At 34.2% G+C, this 18,563-nt stretch overlaps 2 protein-coding genes across 2 annotated transcripts; one reads left to right on the forward strand and one right to left on the reverse strand.

Annotated features, from left to right (window-relative positions):
* Nucleotides 1–459: 459 nt before the first annotated feature.
* LOAG_00323 (PAB-dependent Poly(A) specific ribonuclease subunit) lies at nucleotides 460–6,872 on the reverse strand. The gene is made up of 15 exons (XM_020445402.1): nucleotides 6,721–6,872; nucleotides 6,361–6,434; nucleotides 5,850–5,967; nucleotides 5,402–5,508; nucleotides 5,203–5,310; nucleotides 4,722–4,823; nucleotides 4,290–4,512; nucleotides 3,651–3,767; nucleotides 3,288–3,359; nucleotides 2,682–2,856; nucleotides 2,149–2,221; nucleotides 1,850–1,989; nucleotides 1,473–1,670; nucleotides 1,076–1,214; nucleotides 460–643 (listed from the first exon to the last, which is right to left on the reverse strand). The coding sequence occupies exons 1-15, from the start codon at nucleotides 6,863–6,865 to the stop codon at nucleotides 473–475; spliced, it is 1,962 nt and encodes a 653-aa protein (XP_020304136.1). The 5' UTR covers nucleotides 6,866–6,872; the 3' UTR covers nucleotides 460–472.
* A 2,349-nt stretch (nucleotides 6,873–9,221) lies between these two features.
* Nucleotides 9,222–17,886, forward strand: LOAG_00324 (hypothetical protein; the record flags this gene model as incomplete). Its single annotated transcript, XM_003135864.2, has 21 exons — nucleotides 9,222–9,288; nucleotides 9,447–9,589; nucleotides 9,765–9,941; nucleotides 10,229–10,543; nucleotides 10,846–10,921; nucleotides 11,519–11,642; nucleotides 11,986–12,055; nucleotides 12,139–12,210; nucleotides 12,448–12,577; nucleotides 12,698–12,756; nucleotides 13,062–13,208; nucleotides 13,402–13,510; nucleotides 13,653–13,737; nucleotides 14,365–14,569; nucleotides 14,802–15,003; nucleotides 15,214–15,386; nucleotides 15,789–15,882; nucleotides 16,176–16,375; nucleotides 16,814–16,921; nucleotides 17,221–17,363; nucleotides 17,729–17,886. The coding sequence occupies 21 exons, from the start codon at nucleotides 9,222–9,224 to the stop codon at nucleotides 17,826–17,828; spliced, it is 2,799 nt and encodes a 932-aa protein (XP_003135912.1). The 3' UTR covers nucleotides 17,829–17,886.
* Nucleotides 17,887–18,563: the final 677 nt, after the last annotated feature.

The following is an 18,563-nucleotide window of genomic DNA, read 5'->3' on the forward strand; positions in this document are numbered from 1 at the left end:
TCAAATAAATTTAAACACAAAATATTAAAGTATACAAAACCCATAAATAATGTGGCAAGTTTCATTAAATATAAGGATAATTTTCATATGAAAAAGCAATTTGAATCGGTAAAATGAAGTAAGAACAACAATAAAACAAAATTTTCCGAAAAAACGTCCACAAATTTTATTTAGTAAAAAAACCCACAGGAATAAATGTACCATTGAAATAACTACAAGAATACACTTTGCAAATGGTGGTGCAAGGAGCGAATAAAAATAATTTGCAAAGAAAAAGGAGTGTTTTCAGCTTATGACATAATTTTCATAATACCAGAAAGTGTACCAATGAAGTAACAATCCTGATATATCTTTCCACATTATATGACCATCAAAATTATAGAAATTCCGCGCAGAAATGTTAAATTCATAGTAAAACTTCAACTCACCTGTTAGTATGATAACAAATAACAATAAGCTCTTTAAACAAGAGTTAGGGATGACCAACTACTGGCAATAGTGGATTCGGTATTGATGGTGGCCGATTTTGCAGCTCACTGAAAGCATTTTCCAGACATCGTCGTAAATCTGTGTACGATACCACAAGCACATTTTCACCATCACGTGAAACTAACTGAATTTTCTCGTTAACACCAGCGTCTAGCTGAAAAAAAATGTTTTCAGAAATCTTGCCAGTTTGAATAACTAAAAATAGCTGAAATCAAGATATCAAAAATTAAACAAGTGACGAAAACGAGTGACAAATCCTCAAAAAGAGCTAGAAAATCAGGAAAAAACAAACTAAGTTAATGAGTAATAATTAAGTCTTATTAAGAATACGCCTTTTCTCAAATAATAATAGCTGACCTGAAATGCTGACCCGAAATAACAGACCTGACAATAATTAAAAGACGGTGAAAAACATTCACTGCATAACATGATAGAAAAGAAAAAAAACTGAAAAGGAATACTATACAAAAAACGGAAGTGAATCATTAGCTCAGTAAAATTGTTGAATTATAAAATCTCTGAATTCCACCAGTACTCCTATCACCACTAAAACCAATATCTAATCAACCTGAAATTTGGGAATAACCTTATTCAGGGAAGTGACAATATGTGCCATATCGATCCACGGTTTACCAGTTTCAGTTATTTGATGAAACAAATAATCTCGGAATAGCTTCAACAAATACCGGTCACCCGTTTCGCTCCATGACATATCCATTTGAAACCTGAATTCAAATTTTTTAGAAACACCAGTTGTGAATAAAGAATTCTTGTTAATTAATTTGACAAGATTTCGATATCTATCGCTCCGAGTAACGCCGTAGCATAAATATACGGAAGATTTCCTATTACTTTATCGTTTCAATCTAGACTTTAAGATTTGTCAATTGCTTAAAACAAAAGCTTCAAATTGAGACTCATGAAATGACGGGATATTTTGCTCAAGAAATTAGGAAAAATCCTTCAGGACAGAAAAAACTTACTCTGCTCGTTCAGTTATAGTATTTAATTTGCATAACAGTCGAAACAAACGTCCATTTTCCAATTCTTTCGATAATTCGTTTTCCAGAAGGTCATTCTTCATTTGAGTTGTTTCAAGCTGTGCATAGAAACGAGCACCAATCATTGGCATCACTTCATTGATAGAATGTGGGCGCTGAGTTGAAGCTTGCAACAAAAGTCTGAAAGCACGGTTGCAACGGCTCAGACATGGTAGTTTATTTATAAGGCGACTACATTATCGATAATCAAGCCTTAAAAATCCATGAAATGTCTACAGGTTCTTTTCAGTTTCAAATTACTTCAATTAAACAGAATGGAAGAATAAGAGAAAACGTCGATGTCCAGCATAGTAGCATACGTAATAATATTCTTTAAGTCGGTGGTACACTGCTGATTGATAATACTCATGCTATTGCTGATATTTTCACGACGTGTAGCATGCAGAGAACCCATTGCTAATGCAATCAGCACACGACCAAGACCATTCAGATCATCTTGCTGAAAAAAACAGTTCCCATCAGTCACTTCTATCACTGCTTACTTCCATCATTCTAAAAAATTGATCAAAAAGATCAATCGATAATGAATATTTCTTCCACAATTACAGTTACAGTCATTAGTAGCTTTGAATCATCAATAGTCGTTAAACCAGCCCACCTGGTATAATTGTATTGTATGGTCACTCCCAGGATTGATGACATCTAGAATGCCGCAGCTGCTCAACATCACTCTGAAAACAATGCAGTGAAGTTGACTGATGAACAAATTATAAATTCGAAAAAGAACTGCTACATTTTAGTAATATTTCAGCTTCACATTTGTTATCTTTGTTTGCCAATTATAGTAATTTATAGCTATTAATTTTTAGATGCAGGACTTTGAAACATTTATTATGTTAAGATTTTCTTATTTTTAAAATTTTAAATACCACAAGGGAAATGAATCAACAGCAACCTAATAAAATATGCAATTCATAGCTTTATCATAAGAATTCCTTTATGATCTCATATACTTTTTATTCTCAAACATACTGTTCTAAATTCAAGATAATACTGCCGCTTCTCCATCGAATATCATTATAATGTAAAACAAAATATGCAAATACGCATGGCGTTAAATCTTATCCTTAACCAACAATTACTGAAATTACTGAAATATATTTGAAGTTAAAAACCCATGAAAATACTTGCTTGGTTTTATCGAAAACAATGATTTTGGATGGGTCAACAGTTCGTGCAGCCATACCAGCGGAGTGTATAGCTCTAAGGGCTGATGAAAGTTGCACAATATAGGACCACATCAAAGATTCTTGCACCACCGGACCGCTTCCAGGGAGATTTGCAATTGGTCCTAATTTTGAAGAACCTGTATAAGACATGAATTCACCAGTGTGTTGAAGTAATGGATATACTCTGTATGTTTATCGTTTTAACTGAGTTTATCAGAGAAAATTTCTGCCAGATAATCATCAAATCGATCCCATTGTAAACTATTTTTGTTTATCAAACCAAATTTGTTATGGGAACCAATTATTAGTAAATCTTGAGCTTTTAAAACCTTAAACAATAATTTCATAAACAATCAACTACTGTACCAGTTTTACTTAAGGTCCTTTGTTTTAAAGGCTTTCCTTCCTAATCTAGCAAACAGTTGGGAAATCTTAGTTCTTTTGATAGAGCTCAAATACTCAAAGAAAAGCTGTCATTTTTTATTAATACTACATTTGAGATGAACCACAACATAAGTGCTCTCCCAAATACATGAAGTATTTTATAAATATGAAGCAGCCCACATACCATTGAGTCGATTTAGATGCCGATTTTTCAACGTTTCCGAGAGCGGGTGATAATCATAGGCAAAAAGCAGCGCTGAAATTGTTTTTTTGTTTTTTTTTGTATTTTTTTTTCGTCTACACAGTCCTTTCCACTCTTACTTTATAATATCAAACAAAATTTACAGATAAAACATGCAGAAATAATAAAGTTTTGAAATATCCATTGCAAGTTTATCGATAAACTTCAGCAGTGTGGTAGTAAACAGTGTTTGAATATCTTCTAGAGAAAAAAATTATCTTAGATTGGTTAAGTTCCAGGAGAGATGGAAGCAAACATTTTATTACTTCTTATCTTTCGTATAAACACAGAAAAAAAAGAACTTACAGTGATCGCCAAACTGACGAGTCTGTATAACATCTCTTAGTTGCACAACGTTTACATGCATTAATTTTTTCCAGTTATCAGCTAATGATAGCTGTTTCATTGCATTCACTCGAAAATCTGCAGAAAGCAGTATAAATGGTATTAGAAAAGAGAAACATGAAAAGCAAAGTTTTAAAATACAAAACCATCTTCAATGATGCCAACACTGTTATTTATCGAGTAATGAACAACGGTTACAACTTAAACTGAGCATTTCTATGTGGCATGAATTCAAGAACGGTATGCTTTTTTATCTCTCTAAAAGAAGAAATAGCACTCAGAGGAACGGCCAATAAAAAACAATTTATAAATAAGTTTAAAATGATGATTCAACTTTTCAAGCACCAGTCATACCCACAAATAAAACTGTATAACGTTTTAAGACTATTGTCTTCCACGAACTTGGAAAATCTGCTGTTAACCGCTGCTTGGATTGTCGTAACGTCTATTGGTATATTCATTTCTCAATTAATTTATTAAGTAGGGTCGACATGTTTGAAAACTTAACTGCCCAATAATTTGTGTAATGCTTTATAAAACTTAAAGAATTACACAAGGTCTCCCACTACCATAATTTTTTTATAAGATCATTATGCTTACTATGAATTCGCCTTAAACAATAAGGCATCCCGTCGCGTCCATTGATTGCTTTATAGACTGTTGTGATGTGTGACCCGATGATTCCCCGTTCCATATGACCACCCACAAATTTGACATTTTCAAGTGGAACCAGATTCTGGAAATACTCGACATTTTGTGGGATATCAGGATAAAGTAATGGTTCTGCGCGACACTGTATAGCAAGTTGTCGTTGCAACAGCTCCTGAAATTTTCAAAGATATGCGTATATATTAACATAGGATATATGGTACATAAGTAAAATTGGAAAAAGCCAATAATTGGTTGCCATGTTTTATTCAACCATTCCGAATGTTCATTCATCAAGAAAAAAAGTAAAAAGCAATTCAAGTCATCTTTAAATAGAACTGAATGAGAACGAAAATATATACAATATTGCTACAAATTTAGTACCATTTTTAGTTCAGGTGGTGTGAAATATGAAAGTCCTCGTGGTGGTTTATACTTGCCAATATGTGGTAATGGACCATGATACACAAAATTACCATTTGTTGTCTGAAAAAACCATTAGAATAAGAAGAGAAATTATATATACATACCAAACAACAACGGTAATTCCTTTAATTCTTGAATTCCAGACAAAGCAAAGTAGAAAAAGAATGGGCAGCTATTATAAAAGCAGCACATCTTTAGTGCAACGAAATCACATGACGACAGAAAAATATAAGGGATTAAAATAAAGATGTTTGACGTTCACAATTTATTTTTGTTTTGTATAGTTAAATATTGCATTCCCTTTTTTCTTGTAGTTTGGCCTAATGAAATTTCGTTACAAATCTTACTAAGTCTTATTACCACAAGGATATATCTGGAACACATCTGTTAAATTATATCACCATGACTGAATAATCTAGCACTGAGTAAATAAATTTACCACATATACACGATCGTCTTTCTGTGGAACAGATGACTGCCCATCAGCAATAGTGGAATTTGTTGTAGTTGGTGTGAAGAAATAGGTTGTCCCACCGAAATTTTCTTGCTGGAAAATGAAATTGTTGTAATAAGAGTTCTAATGTCTTTTTCATTCTTTTTTAACAACCAGTCGCAATTCCTTTCAGAAAGAAACGAACCATATAGTTTGCAGTAGTTGAACCACAATTTTCTTGACTTATGTGACTGCTTGGTCTCATTGGATCGTGCATTATCGGAGAGACAGTCAAAGCTTGTGTTACATTAGCTCAAAAAAAGAAAAATATATATATATATATATACATACATAGGGATAAGAAATAGTCGAAATAGTCAACATGAACATTAAATAAAGGAAGTGATATGCAGCCTGATAATAATATAATCATGAATGTTACAAATAAATGTCCACCACATATTCCAATATATTTCCGAATACTTCAATTGTAGATATGCAGTCATATTATGAACATAGGCAAAATGAGTGACTAGCCGAATAAGTTATTTCGCACAAAATAGCAGACTGCTGAACAAAGGCCATGCATCATGATCAGTTGTAATGAAAGTTCTTCAGCAGAGGCTAAAGCAAATGACATCAGCAGCACTTACAGTAGTTAAGCGATCGTTGCGAGGATGTTGGAAAACCGTAAGACAGAGACGATAATGATGGATTTTCTTTTTCATCACTCAACCCCATTGCAGCAAAAGATGATGTAAAGTGCGGCAGCTGCAAAATTACTTCTAGAAAATAAATTCAGTAAGCAAGATATCACCATACCTTCATAAAATCAATATATTCGTAATCAGAAAAACTCAGTAATATCATGACGATTTTGCATGATAAGATTTGATCCACAAATTACACCCTTCATTATTTCTTAGCAATTTAACCACGAATGTATTTATATTCATTCCTTTGGTAATATTGTCATAAAATACTTACAACTCAGAAACTTTTACTTATAACTCAGAAAATAATCGTTCAGCACTATGTCAATTTGTACGAAATATTTTTCCCAAACTCTCCAAAACAGATTTCGTGATTCTACACCGTACTTGTGATACTGCTACATGCGAAAAATGGACGATATCAAAAGAAATGATTAAAGACATAACCAACATTGCTAGAATGCGAAGTAGGATGATTGCTGAAGGTATAAGGACCCGCCATGGTCGCCTGATTTGGTGGCATCCCTACAAAAAATTTATGGTGATCTATCACAAAAGTACTGCTACACGGAATAGCTTTCCTTTAATACTTGACAAAAAGGGAGTTGCTTTGGTTTTTGTTTTGATTCAGCAATTGCTTTGTTTACTCTTACAACTTGGTATTTTTCCTTGAATTGGTTTGGATGAAAGAGGCATCCCACTGATCCTTCCCTTAGTACATCAAGATCCATTTAATCAATGGCATTTGACGAGCCTTTTCTTGGTACTTCGCTAAGTATCTGTAAATTCGAAATTTTGAAGAAAATCTTACGGTTAGCCCAATTAGAAGGTCGAGGTGCTTGCTGGGTGCTGTTTCCATGCAAATACTGCGCCAGACGTGAACCTGGAGGTGGCGGATGCTGCTCATAACCACTGAACAAATCAGAACTTGCACCGTTTCCACTTCCGCTTTGCATTACTGAATTATTCGATGTTCAAATGAGAATAACGCCACCTATCACGCATTTTTTATTAAAATCAGTGAAATCACGTGAAATTAGGTAGGAATTTCTCCGACTGTCTTACTTGACCACCATATTTCACTACATTACAGTAAATGATAGATGATCGACTGCAATCACCGCATTCAGGAGAATGAACCTCGCGTGACTTTGTCCAAAAAATATCCCCAAAATGAGTCCTATCCAATCCTTTAATACTCATTAAAGAGTTCTTATACTCTATAATCTCATATGGAAAGACTGAGACTTATTCACCTTAATGACGACAACCGCTTATTGAAAACCCAACTCTTGCACCACGAAATGAACGCAGGATAATAAGTACTGCTGGCTCGACACTGCCACTAACGAAGCTGAATTTCATGCGGTCCGTCATTTCTCTTCTCAATGGTACTCAACGAAATTGTAGTATAAAGTTGTGACATGAAGTTGCAAAAGTGCTCGATATTTACAGGAGTCTAAAGAAAACGATCGAGTGGAAATTCAAGTTAATCTAAACGAATAAGCTATAATGATATTCCTCTTTCCAGCTCTCTCACCTTCTTCACTCCGAACAACTGAAAATGATGGAAGATAGGAAGGCTGGGTTATGAAAAGAGCTATGATAGCAGGGTTGGGTCAACTCATATAAACTAATTCATCAACATTCATTGGCCTCCAACTCGTACTATCAATTTGCTCCCTCCAGTATGCAATCATGTAATCATGGGCTGGAAGCATTGCATACCGAGCTCAAAGAGCGATATATTTCGAATTTGAAATGGGCGGGACATGGTGGAACTGTTGTACCAATCGATGAAGGATGCATATTATGAGGATGGTGCTTGTTGTTTTTGGGCCGCCGGCTTCCTTCGTTAATTGTACTTTTGAAGTTTGTAAAATGTCTAATTGTATTTCTGGAGTTTTTTAAAAGTGTGATTTGTTAAATTTCGTATTTTCTTTATGTAAAACTAAAAGCCTCCTGCTGCACACAGTGACACTTCGGAATCAGTGAGCTTCTTGCAGGCCTGCCTTGTTTTTCGGATTGCCCGTTTGGTCTCCTTAAGTGAGAAATATTCTGTCTCTTCCTACCGCATTCTTATGGCCTAATGGCTGTTATTGGTCCTTGGCAAAATTTGTTGTAGTTGACATGGAATAATAATCTCAGCATCACTCTTGGATAAAAGTTAAACAGTGATAAAAGCGAGGCATAATGTGGAAATTAATAGATATAAACTTGCTTGACTAACTTCCTCTTTGCAAACACTGATGTTTCATTTTGATTGTTTAAAATACGAAACATTTCATTTGAAGTATTTGCATTCTGGCCCCTAAATAACTCTCTATATTCATATCTCATTTTGAAGGCATATGACAGGTAAGAGACTCCGACTAGATGTGAACAATAGTAATTGTTATAGATAATATGATTAATTAGACGTGATATGTCATAGTGCACAAAACTATACATTGTCTTAGTAAAACGTAGGGAAACTTAGAATTTATATCCTAAGTATGATTCACCAAAGAAAATTTTGCCTAGATTTATTCACTACAAAATAGTCAAATTCCACTATTATCATTCTTAAATGGTAGAAGTCAAAATCCCACCGCTGTTATTCTCTAACGGTACCTATGGATAATGAAAAATAGGTATGTGGTTAAGGTAGTTTCGCTATCCACAATTCTTTGAAACATTAGATTTAAGGAATTCCGTCTTTCCGATCGTTATCAGATTCTCAGCCTCATCGAAGATCATATTGCCATATGAATCATTACTTGCTACTATATGAGAAAAATTCCTTGGTAGTAACTTTTCTTCACTCGATGCCTCAGTCATAAAACCTTTTCATCATTTACTTTCAAATCTGCAGGCCATAAAAGATACTTAATAGTGAATATTAATCGATCGCCAGTAAAGTATGGAAGCAGAAGACGTGGATTTAGCTGTAAGTTTTTCTTTCCGGATGGCACTATCTGAGAGATTATTTGATTCCATTTTCATTTTGAGTGGTTCCTGCCAATTCCTGCCATTTATTTTTCACAGAACAGTTCATTTTAAATGTTTTGCTTAGGATTTGGCTGCATCGTAATAAAATCAATCACTTTTGTGGTTGAATGAGGTAAGTATTCGAACCAATTTTTTTGCTGAAACAAGTGAGCTCGTATGGAAGTTGTAGATACGCTAAAATAATGTCTTGGAAACGGAAAATTTTACTGTTCGCTGCTTCTGCACTTCATTTTCATTTTATGACTGTTGAGCGAATATTCATTTAATTGAACTTCAATAAATTAGCCACCCCGCCTTTATTTATGCAAATTTCAGAGAATTATGCAGCGTACAAAAGAGCGAGAATTACTCATTGATAAGGAAAACGCATTGTTAGATTGCAAACTAGGTGTGATTTATCCTGTTCGATAAAATTCCGTTTAAATAAAAAAGTTATTTTGCGATCATTTCTTCAACATTGAATTAGCCATCCCACCATGCACAATTTTATTTCTGATTCGGTGTAATTTCCATGAAACTTTACGCTGCTTAGGAAATAGTTTTCAGAAAAATCACTGACACAAAGCGTTACGGAGTCGATAATATCACGTCCATTACTGAACAGAAACAGGGAGCAGAGTATTCACTCAATTTATCCTACAGAAGAACTCGAGCTAATGAAAAGAATTTCGTTGGATAATTCCCGAAATGTTTGTTGTATATAACGTAATTTAATAATGTTGAAGGTAATGGGGTTTTAACATGAGAGTGAAAAGGCGAGAGAAATTCAAGCCTAAATTAAGGGAATATGCGAAACTATCTGGTAGTTCACATCTCGCTTTCCAGTGTTGGTGTAATCCCATTTAAATGTACACGCTGTTTCAGCAAAGTTCCGATTTACCACATGATGACAGTATCGCAGATAAATCATGTAATGATAAACTGCGTGCTCGATTTGCAGCTCTTGCTGCTGATGTCGAAAATTTCGAATACGATATGAAACCTATACGCTCCAAGGAATCGTTCCTCAAAGGGCCATCACCGCGTCTGAGTAGTGGCGACGTAATTTAACTTTTTAACATTCCAACTTTTTAGTATTTTGAGTTTTCGAGATTTTTGTTTGATTCATTGTGGATGTGTGAAATTGGCATGGAAGAAGTGGATTTAGAGCGTTTCTCTTTTCCTTTGCCTCCTAAGTATCCATATAGCAACTTCTACAACTTTTATAGTATTGTGTGGCTGAAAGAATATCTTGCTTTCCGTTAATATTAGTATATCAATGATGGTCAGGGTAATACATTTCACGTCTTAATCAGGAATAAATGTTTATGTTTTTATGATATTTTTAGATGTCTCCAACAGTATTGTTTACACCCGCTACCAACTATTATCCACCAGCTTCGGTCAGCAGGCTTTCCACAAGTTCCTTGCCTCGAATTGACGAAAGAGAACCAGTGTGCACCCTTGATGATGCGACAATAACATACGCCGATGAATCGTTTGACAAAACGAATGAGCAGGAAAAGACTGTGACAACGGCAATTTTTTACAAATCAGATTCGCTAAAATCGAGCAACTTACTGTGCAGTACAAGCGAAAAACGTTTGCGATTTGCGATGCCTGCGTCTGAATTAACCGAGACTGATCCTTTACTCGAAAATTGCGTGAGTTTTTATTTGGTTACTATTTTTTTATTTAGGAATGCGATGGCTAATCAAACTGATAAACTTAATTTTGATTTTCATTGCCAATTACATTATTTGTGAATGAAAATTATGATGAAAAGCATCCGCTACTAGAAGGAAAATTTCTATCCTCTCAATTGTATATTTCTATTTATCTCTACAGCATATTCAAGACTGTAACTTCTCTTGGAGAAGTATTAAATAAAGGAATGGCGAGAAAGAATTTAGATCCTACCACTTCGTCCTCGTAAAGTGTGATCTGAATTTCATTACTTTTTTAGGATTCTTTGACCAACATTTATCCTGCTAAAGCACAATCAAAAAAAGATGTGGCCGAAAAACCGTCAGAATCTATTGGTAACATCTGTTCCGAGACTGAGGAATATGGAATTCACAAATTTTTAAGGTAAATCTAGAGTTTTCTTGCTTTAAAAAAGTATTTCAGAATAACAGTATTCAGATAGGCTTCAGAAAAGCTAATAAAGCAAAAAGTTTAATGATGTCCCTCGTTTTTAATTTAATAATAATGTCCCTCGATTGCAGCGCAAAACGCCAGAAGAACTACCGAAATCTCCAAGAGTCGTATGCTTTCAGTCTTATTTGTCCTTTTTTCTACCTCGGTGAAAAGTTGTTCAAATTTAGATTTTGCACCTTATTCTATAATTTCATACATTTATTGTTTTGTTTTGAAAAATTGGATTATTACTTTTGCAGAATGGTAACAGTTGTAATGAACAAAATCATAGCAAATCAAAGTTAAGTAAAGGTAATTTCGTTCTTATTTCTAAAAATCTTTTAGTCATGACACTTATTAAAATTCAAAATTTTCAAAAGATGTAGAAATAAAATAGTCGAAAAATTTTATAGGAAACTATCGATTCGTGAATGTATGAGAGGAAAACCATTACATTCTTTGAATTACAAAAAGTATGCGTACACTCCTAGCATTTCTAGGAATTTTTTCCGTAAATAACCGCAATGATATTGTTGGTGAAATCGCAACAGTTGCAAATAGCGCCATTGCGACAGTTTCAATTGATGAAGATAAGTTAACTCACACAAAACGAATGGCGAAACAGTAAGATTCAAGAGAATTTTTTTCAACAAAGAATGTAGAAAGGAATGTTTAAAATTGTTGTTTTGGCTGGGTACTTTTTTTTAAGAAAAAAGTATGATAGAATACTTTCAGTTGCTGAAGAAATCGAAGTTTGATGACTGCTTTTATATCGAGTAGAACAACTAATTCGCATTGCTCATTCTTAAGCTTCCTTGATGGGTTTTGAGATTGATACTTGGTCGAATTTCTAAATTTCTCAGTATTGGGATGAATCGCTTGGCAAAGGACCAAATTTCCTTTAGAGAAACTTCACGCTGTAGTAGATGAACTCCTTATAGAATCGATGAAAAATCCGTGAGGAAAGGTTGAAAGTGAAGATTGGTTCTAAAATCGGTGCCGCACTTTCGAAATTCGAAAATGATCATTCACAGTTGGTCAGTTCCATTTCCGATTGATTGTTGTTTTAATTATTTCACTGACTCTTCTGTTTTGCCTTTTCGTATTTATTATTTTTCAGAAAAAGGGATCTGATTGTGCTAAAATTGACACTCGTTCAGCAGACGTGAAAAGTTTACGCGACAGATGGGAAGTAGGTGTTAGTCGTATCATTTTATTTTGACGACTGCATCTGTTTATAATATTTCTTAAAGCATGCTAGTCATGCCCTTTGATATATTTTTTATCTCATAGGCACGACTGTGAAGTGAGCAGGTGGGATAATTTTGCTGATGGCCTAGCAAACATTTAAAAAAATTTACATTATTTCAAAACCAAATTTTTTATGTACTTATCATCTATTTAGTTGATAACAATTTAGTTCGTACAGGTTTCTTCTGCTACCGGTACTCCTCTTCATCCAGATCAGGAGGAAGATGAACTTTTACAGGCAGCTATCCAGATGGCAAAATCATTGAAGCAAGAGAGGATGCGACCACAGTCATACTGTGAACCAGAAGGTAAATTTTTTTGTCCTCGAGATTGCCAACAGTGAGTCGAACAACTAATTCAAATGGATAAGGAGATATGTCGAAGTACAGAACCTAGAGACTGGGAATCTAATTTGCTTTGTTTTTCAGGTTCAGTTCAGATCTCCGATTTCCGACCGATATCGGCAGCCTACTCCACTTTTTGCACTGTTAGTAAATTAACCAATTGTTTCTCTCCATTTGTGTGGTTTTAGTTAGGTTACTGGAAATTAAACGCTATAAACGGCAGCTAGCAAGCTTAAGAAAGTAATTACCGTTGTCTGTTTCCAAAACTTAGAAAAAGAGAAGAACTTTGAAACTAAGGTGTTTTATCTTTTGCGAATGTAAGATATGGTCGTTGCTATTTGCACTGATGAGAAGTGGCGATAACTTCTGATTGCTGAATTCCCGTATAGGAAAAGCATTCTTCTTCTATCTTGAGATGCACAGTTGTACACTCTGCTTTTCGTTTCAGCAACCCACCGAAACTATGCTTCAAGGTTTCGCAGTTAACAAGGAACAGGAAGTTGTTCAGGAAGAAATAAACAATGCCAAAATTTCCGGCAAAAGTAACAATGAACCTAATCAACTTATTGATGATGCTTTCCAGTTCATTCATCGAGTAAGATATTGCTCTAAAAAAATAACTGGTTTGCCTTCCAAAAATACCATGAAAGATTATGTGTAGGTGCCAGAGCAGCATTGAAGTCTTCAAAGTTGTGAGCAGTAATGCATTCAGAATCGGATGACGATATGTTTTACGTAAGTACCTATTAACTTTAAATTGTAAGTTATGCAAGCTGAATCTTCTACAGACACCAGATAGAAATTCTTCTCTTATGTCAGCCATTCTCAGTACACCCGAAATTCGAACTACTTTATCTTCTCCAACTGTGGCATCGACAGGTCGTGACAATGTTGAGGGTATCTTTTTAGCATTTCAAAAAATTTTGTATGCTTTATGTATTAAGCGTAAATAAATTGTATGAAAGAAAATTAAAGGAGTAAATATCTGATTCTGATGATTTTGTGAATCCTACATCGTAACGAAGATGGTTTGTTTCAGCAATAGCTCCTCTGGCACATTCAGTTTCCTTTTATCGAAGAAAAGAGAAAGAAAACCGATCGGGGAGTGAGACAGTAATGCTTGGGTAATTTTAGGAATTTTTTCATGTTTTTTCCAAACCTTTGCATGACATTTAAATTTTAGATCCTAACTATTTTATATGAGAAATTATGCATAAAGTATTAAGTAAAAGTAATTTTGTTTTTGCTTATTCTACTTTGTAGAGCTCGAAATGAGCAAGTAAAAAAGAACTTAGGTTGATAAACAACGAGACTTGTTGACATCTTTTTGTCCAACTAGGAAGTAGCTATTATCTGTTAATTAACGCAGTTTTAGTATTGTAAATATACGAAATGAATGTGATGAAAATGTAAATAAAAAATATAAAGTAATAAGAATTGCAGACGTTTTGAAATAAGATATTATTTAAGCAATAAAATCGGAAGAATTTCAATATTATATGTTAGATAGTGTACACAACCGTTTGAATATTTTGTTTTATAATTATTAGACCTTCAATTTAAATTGTTCAATATCTTTTAATTGTTGTAATCTTTTGTTATGTCATGCTGGAAAGATCGTGCTAGGAGTGTTCATTTATGTGTGCCACACATGCCGAAGTGAGAAGTGACTGCGCCCACATAATTATTGTAAATTTGTTATTGGTGAGATTTAGATTTAGAAGTAAAATATTTTAACTTTTTTTCGTTAGGCAGTTTACTGCGTCACCACTCAATAGTACTGCTGCTCTCAATCGCGCTGTATCAAAGGCAAATATGAATGACCGAGCGAATTTCGAAATCGAACGAGCTCGTTTAGAAAAAGCAATCAGTGTGCAGCAAGAACAAATTGTTCAAGCATCACGGGCGTTATCATTTTGCCACACTACGCAAGAATTCAGAGGAAGTCGTGAAGAGGTTCAAAAAACATTTAGAATATTTTAGTTTTTATATGGTTAAGAATTAAATCCAATTGAATAAACTTTTTGGAATTGTTTTGTTATGAGATAGACTGAAAAGATCTTCCTGTTAAGTATAATGTAAATGGAAAGGGAATAATGAAGCAATCTACCAGTTTGTTAGAAATAAATCTCATCAAATGATTTACACAACTGACTGGCATTCGGCATTAATCCATATTCCTTTCCAGGTTGATGCACAGCGAGCACTTCTCATAGCAACGGAACGTAGACGTGCTTTAATTTTTGTGCTTGATCGACTAATACAGAAGCATGCGACCGGTGGTGTTCAACATTCCATTTCAGATGGACCAAAAGGAAATTTAACATTTTCGGATATTTCTGTGAGGCTTATGCGTGATTTTGTCAATGGACATATCAATTATCACGATGGTAAGGAAATGAATTATTAAATTCTAAGTTCTGGAAGTTGGCTTTAAACTGAAGTAAGGTTTTCGTTATCAGAATGAATGTAAAACTGCATATTTTTTATGCAAGCAGAATACGACGAATATAATGTTTTAAAAGTTGTAAATGGATGGAATTAAACTAACAGCTGACTTTTGGAAAGAATAAATATTCGGTTTTTAGCAAGTTTTTCAGATCAGCTGTTATTTTACTTCATTGCACTGATACGACACGAGGAAACAGTTCACCACACAACTTTAACTACTAGCGATGAAGGCATTTGTTCAGGCAGACTTGAGTTTCCTCATTATATTCAGTTTCGATCACTTCCTCACGATTTTAGCTGTACATTGGAAATTTTCGCCCTTGTGAGTTGTTTTAGGATATTCCATACTTTTTCGGAACTCCTCGCTATTCGCTGTTTTTCTAGTTTAACATTGACATTGGATTTGTCTACTTTTAGGTTCGTTACTTCATACTTCATTACAGTAAAGCTCTTGTGTATCGAAAAAAAAAAAAGAAAAAAAAACGAAAATCTCGATTTCTTCCTGTTCCAGCCACATCAGCAAACTTGTAATAAAACAGAAAATAACGCGACGCGAGTTCTGAACTCATAGTATGTGCTTCACTTCAAGATAAGTTAGGCTTCAGATTAAGTGCTGTGGCAGAGATAGTATAACACATTTGCTTATAATAAGGAGGCAAAGTATTCGTTGGTCTACAAAATTTCGTGTATGTGGAATCATATTCCATTCCTATAATTTTTTTAGAGAACACGACGAGAATTGCTCCGTCATGAAACTAAATACCACATTAAAGGTGGCAACTCATTAAAGAAATCCCAGAAGTCGATGCTTTCACCAGGTGATTAATCGTAGCTTGCAAAGTCAAATAGAAGTCCAAATTCTCAGCTAAATATGTCTAGAATATTTATGCTGTGTTTTGATAATAAACTATCTCATGAAGTAAATAATCATTAGAGACTTAAGCAGGGCCTACTTTTTAAGAGTCTCTAACAACAGATTTGCGTTCCTGAAAAACCCTAAATTTGATTTTTTTTAAATGCCATTTCTCACTGCCCTATAGCGTAGTGGTTAACACAGTAGTTTACTTGCTACCATAAAAATAAAACATTGTTTTTTTGTCTCTATTTCCAGGACTAGTTTCACTTGGTGGACCGTCAGCCGTAATAGACCCATCATTCCAGCGTGTTGGACATTTATCACTTAACATAAGCAGTGTGAACAAAACTAGATTCCACCTCTCTGATACGCTTTATCCACTTGATGGAGTCGTCGAAATGAAAGTTCGTTGTTATGCAGAAGATTGTGGTACCGTTGGCTATAAAGGTTTTTTGGTGAGCAATTTTTTGATCTAGAATTTAGTTCTTGCTTGAAAAATTTCCAATTTCCAAATAAATTTTTATTGGACAAACGTAGCTCGCAGAAGTGATCTGGGATTTGTAATTCGCTCTCATTTATAAAAGGTATATTCCCGCCAAATCAGCATCCGGCATTAAACATCTCGAAAACATTTTTAAGGATTTTGAAAAATACAAAATACCTTTTGTCCTCTCAACCACTTCTTCCCACTTCTACATTTCAGCTTTTTTTTAATGATCAATTTCTTTGATTTGTAATTTTCAAAATTTCAATAATTTTGACCGTCATAATAATTTACAATTTTATATGATTTTGTAATTTACAGTGTTATAATATGTTACCTTTTCTGACCCCACTAAATCTTGTGCAGTATCAATTTTTCAAGATTAAACTATAGAATATGTTCATTCTAGAGTTTATATCAGCCAATTGAAAACATTGGTTCATGGGCTCGGTTCTGGTGTGTGCTCTGGGATGGGCAACTCCGATTTTGGCGGTATCCCGAGGATGAAAGCATGAAAGTCAGAATTCTAATTTTAGTCAAATATTATAACATAGATTACTTCTCTCTAGGAATGGCTCTAACGCTAAGTTCGCTGTGCATTTCTTTGAATTCAAAAATCTCAGCATCCCTGAACACGCGTTTGCAAATTATGGAATGAGTTTTAAGAATTTCTTTTTTAACACGCGTTTGCAAATTATGGAATGAGTTTTAAGAATTTCTTTTTTATCTTGATTGCTGTCGTTGGCCGTTAATAATTCCCGATTCGGAACTATTTTTAAATAGATAAGTGTACTGATAATTAGCTCGTTATTACAGATACCAGTGGTGAGTATTGACTTAAGGACATGCGCATGCAACGAAATTAAACCTATTCCAGTGGAACGTTGCCCATATCCGAACTCAATGCAAATCGATGTTTGGCTACCCGGCAAATGTCCGCAAAAGCCGGATAGAATAAGGTTGACCATGGAAGAAACTTCGTTTCTTATTTCATTGTTTAGATTTTATAACCTCATCTAAATACACCTTAATATTTCCTCCATAAGCTTCTTCAGCTGAGCAGTATTGAAGATTATAGAGTATTACACTGGAAATAGTTGATATTGCGGAAGGCATTTGAGCAGGTTAAATTCTCGTAATAAATTCTGCATCCATCCTTTTTCTAAGACAAGCGAGTTATCATCTACTGTTACAAAAATGCAAATATATTTACCTACCTAGCAAGCATTTTCCGATGAAAATTTATCGAATTAATTCAGTGTTGGTCAAAAAGGGGAGGTTGGTAAATTTTCTGGAGTTATATTTTTAGGTATTCTTCTTTCAGAATTTTAATGGCAGCGGATAGGAAAGATGAAATGTATTCGTGGCTTAATGCCATGAATATTTCACTTCGAAATTTAACACTTTGGTCTTGCCGGTCGTAAAAGAGATGTAACTTGTATCGTTGGTCTAAGCAGTTTTCTAAAGGTTTTTTACTTTATAATGGTTATTGAACTCATTATATTACTGCTAAAAGCAGACCTTACGATTACCTTCCTGCAATCTCACTCGTAGTACTTAATTATCAGCTGACAGACATATTGGCTGTTTGTCCCGCATAAAGATTTTGGAAGACATAGCACGAGGTCATATTTTTTAAAATGTGTAGAATATGTTTCCGAAATGGATACATATTCTACTCTAAGGTCAAAAAAATCACTTTGTATTTCTATTTATAAAGCATTTCTTTAAAAATATTACTCAGAAGTTGCACTATAATACATTTAAATGATTTTTCAAGTTGTTTGAGTTAAAGAGGTTACCTTAAGGTTAAGAGATACAAAACGGGACTGTCCCCGTTAATTGTCCGTGAAAATCGCCAAAATCGAATGATAGAACTCAGCTCACAGGGCTTATCAAGTTACTTTCTTCACAATTCTTTTTTAGAACTGTTCATGAAAACTAAAGTTATTAAGCTTGTGATTATTCTAGCTGCTTCAATTTACCACTTGTTATTTTTACCATGATGTGTCATCAATATTTTGATATACCACTACAATTGTATTACCTAGTTTCGTTTACATGTAAAACGATCGTATAAAATTTTTACGGGATTGAAAACAAAGACTCGAAACTACATTGTAAACTAAAACAAAAAGGGAAGGTGGTCCACCACTCAA

This window comes from Loa loa (genome assembly GCF_000183805.2).
Source record: "Loa loa unplaced genomic scaffold supercont3.58, whole genome shotgun sequence".
NCBI lineage: Eukaryota > Metazoa > Nematoda > Chromadorea > Rhabditida > Onchocercidae > Loa > Loa loa.

Excerpts from the sequence above, each read along its gene's own strand:
- LOAG_00323 (XM_020445402.1), bottom strand. The coding sequence starts at position 6,865 with ATGCAAAGCGGAAGTGGAAACGGTGCAAGTTCTGATTTGTTCAGTGGT. Across the intron at positions 5,509-5,849 it reads GCAACGATCGCTTAACTACT|CTAATGTAACACAAGCTTTG; the intron begins GTAAGTGCTGCT and ends TCTTTTTTTGAG. Across the intron at positions 2,222-2,681 it reads ATTGTTTTCGATAAAACCAA|AGTGATGTTGAGCAGCTGCG; the intron begins GCAAGTATTTTC and ends CATTGTTTTCAG.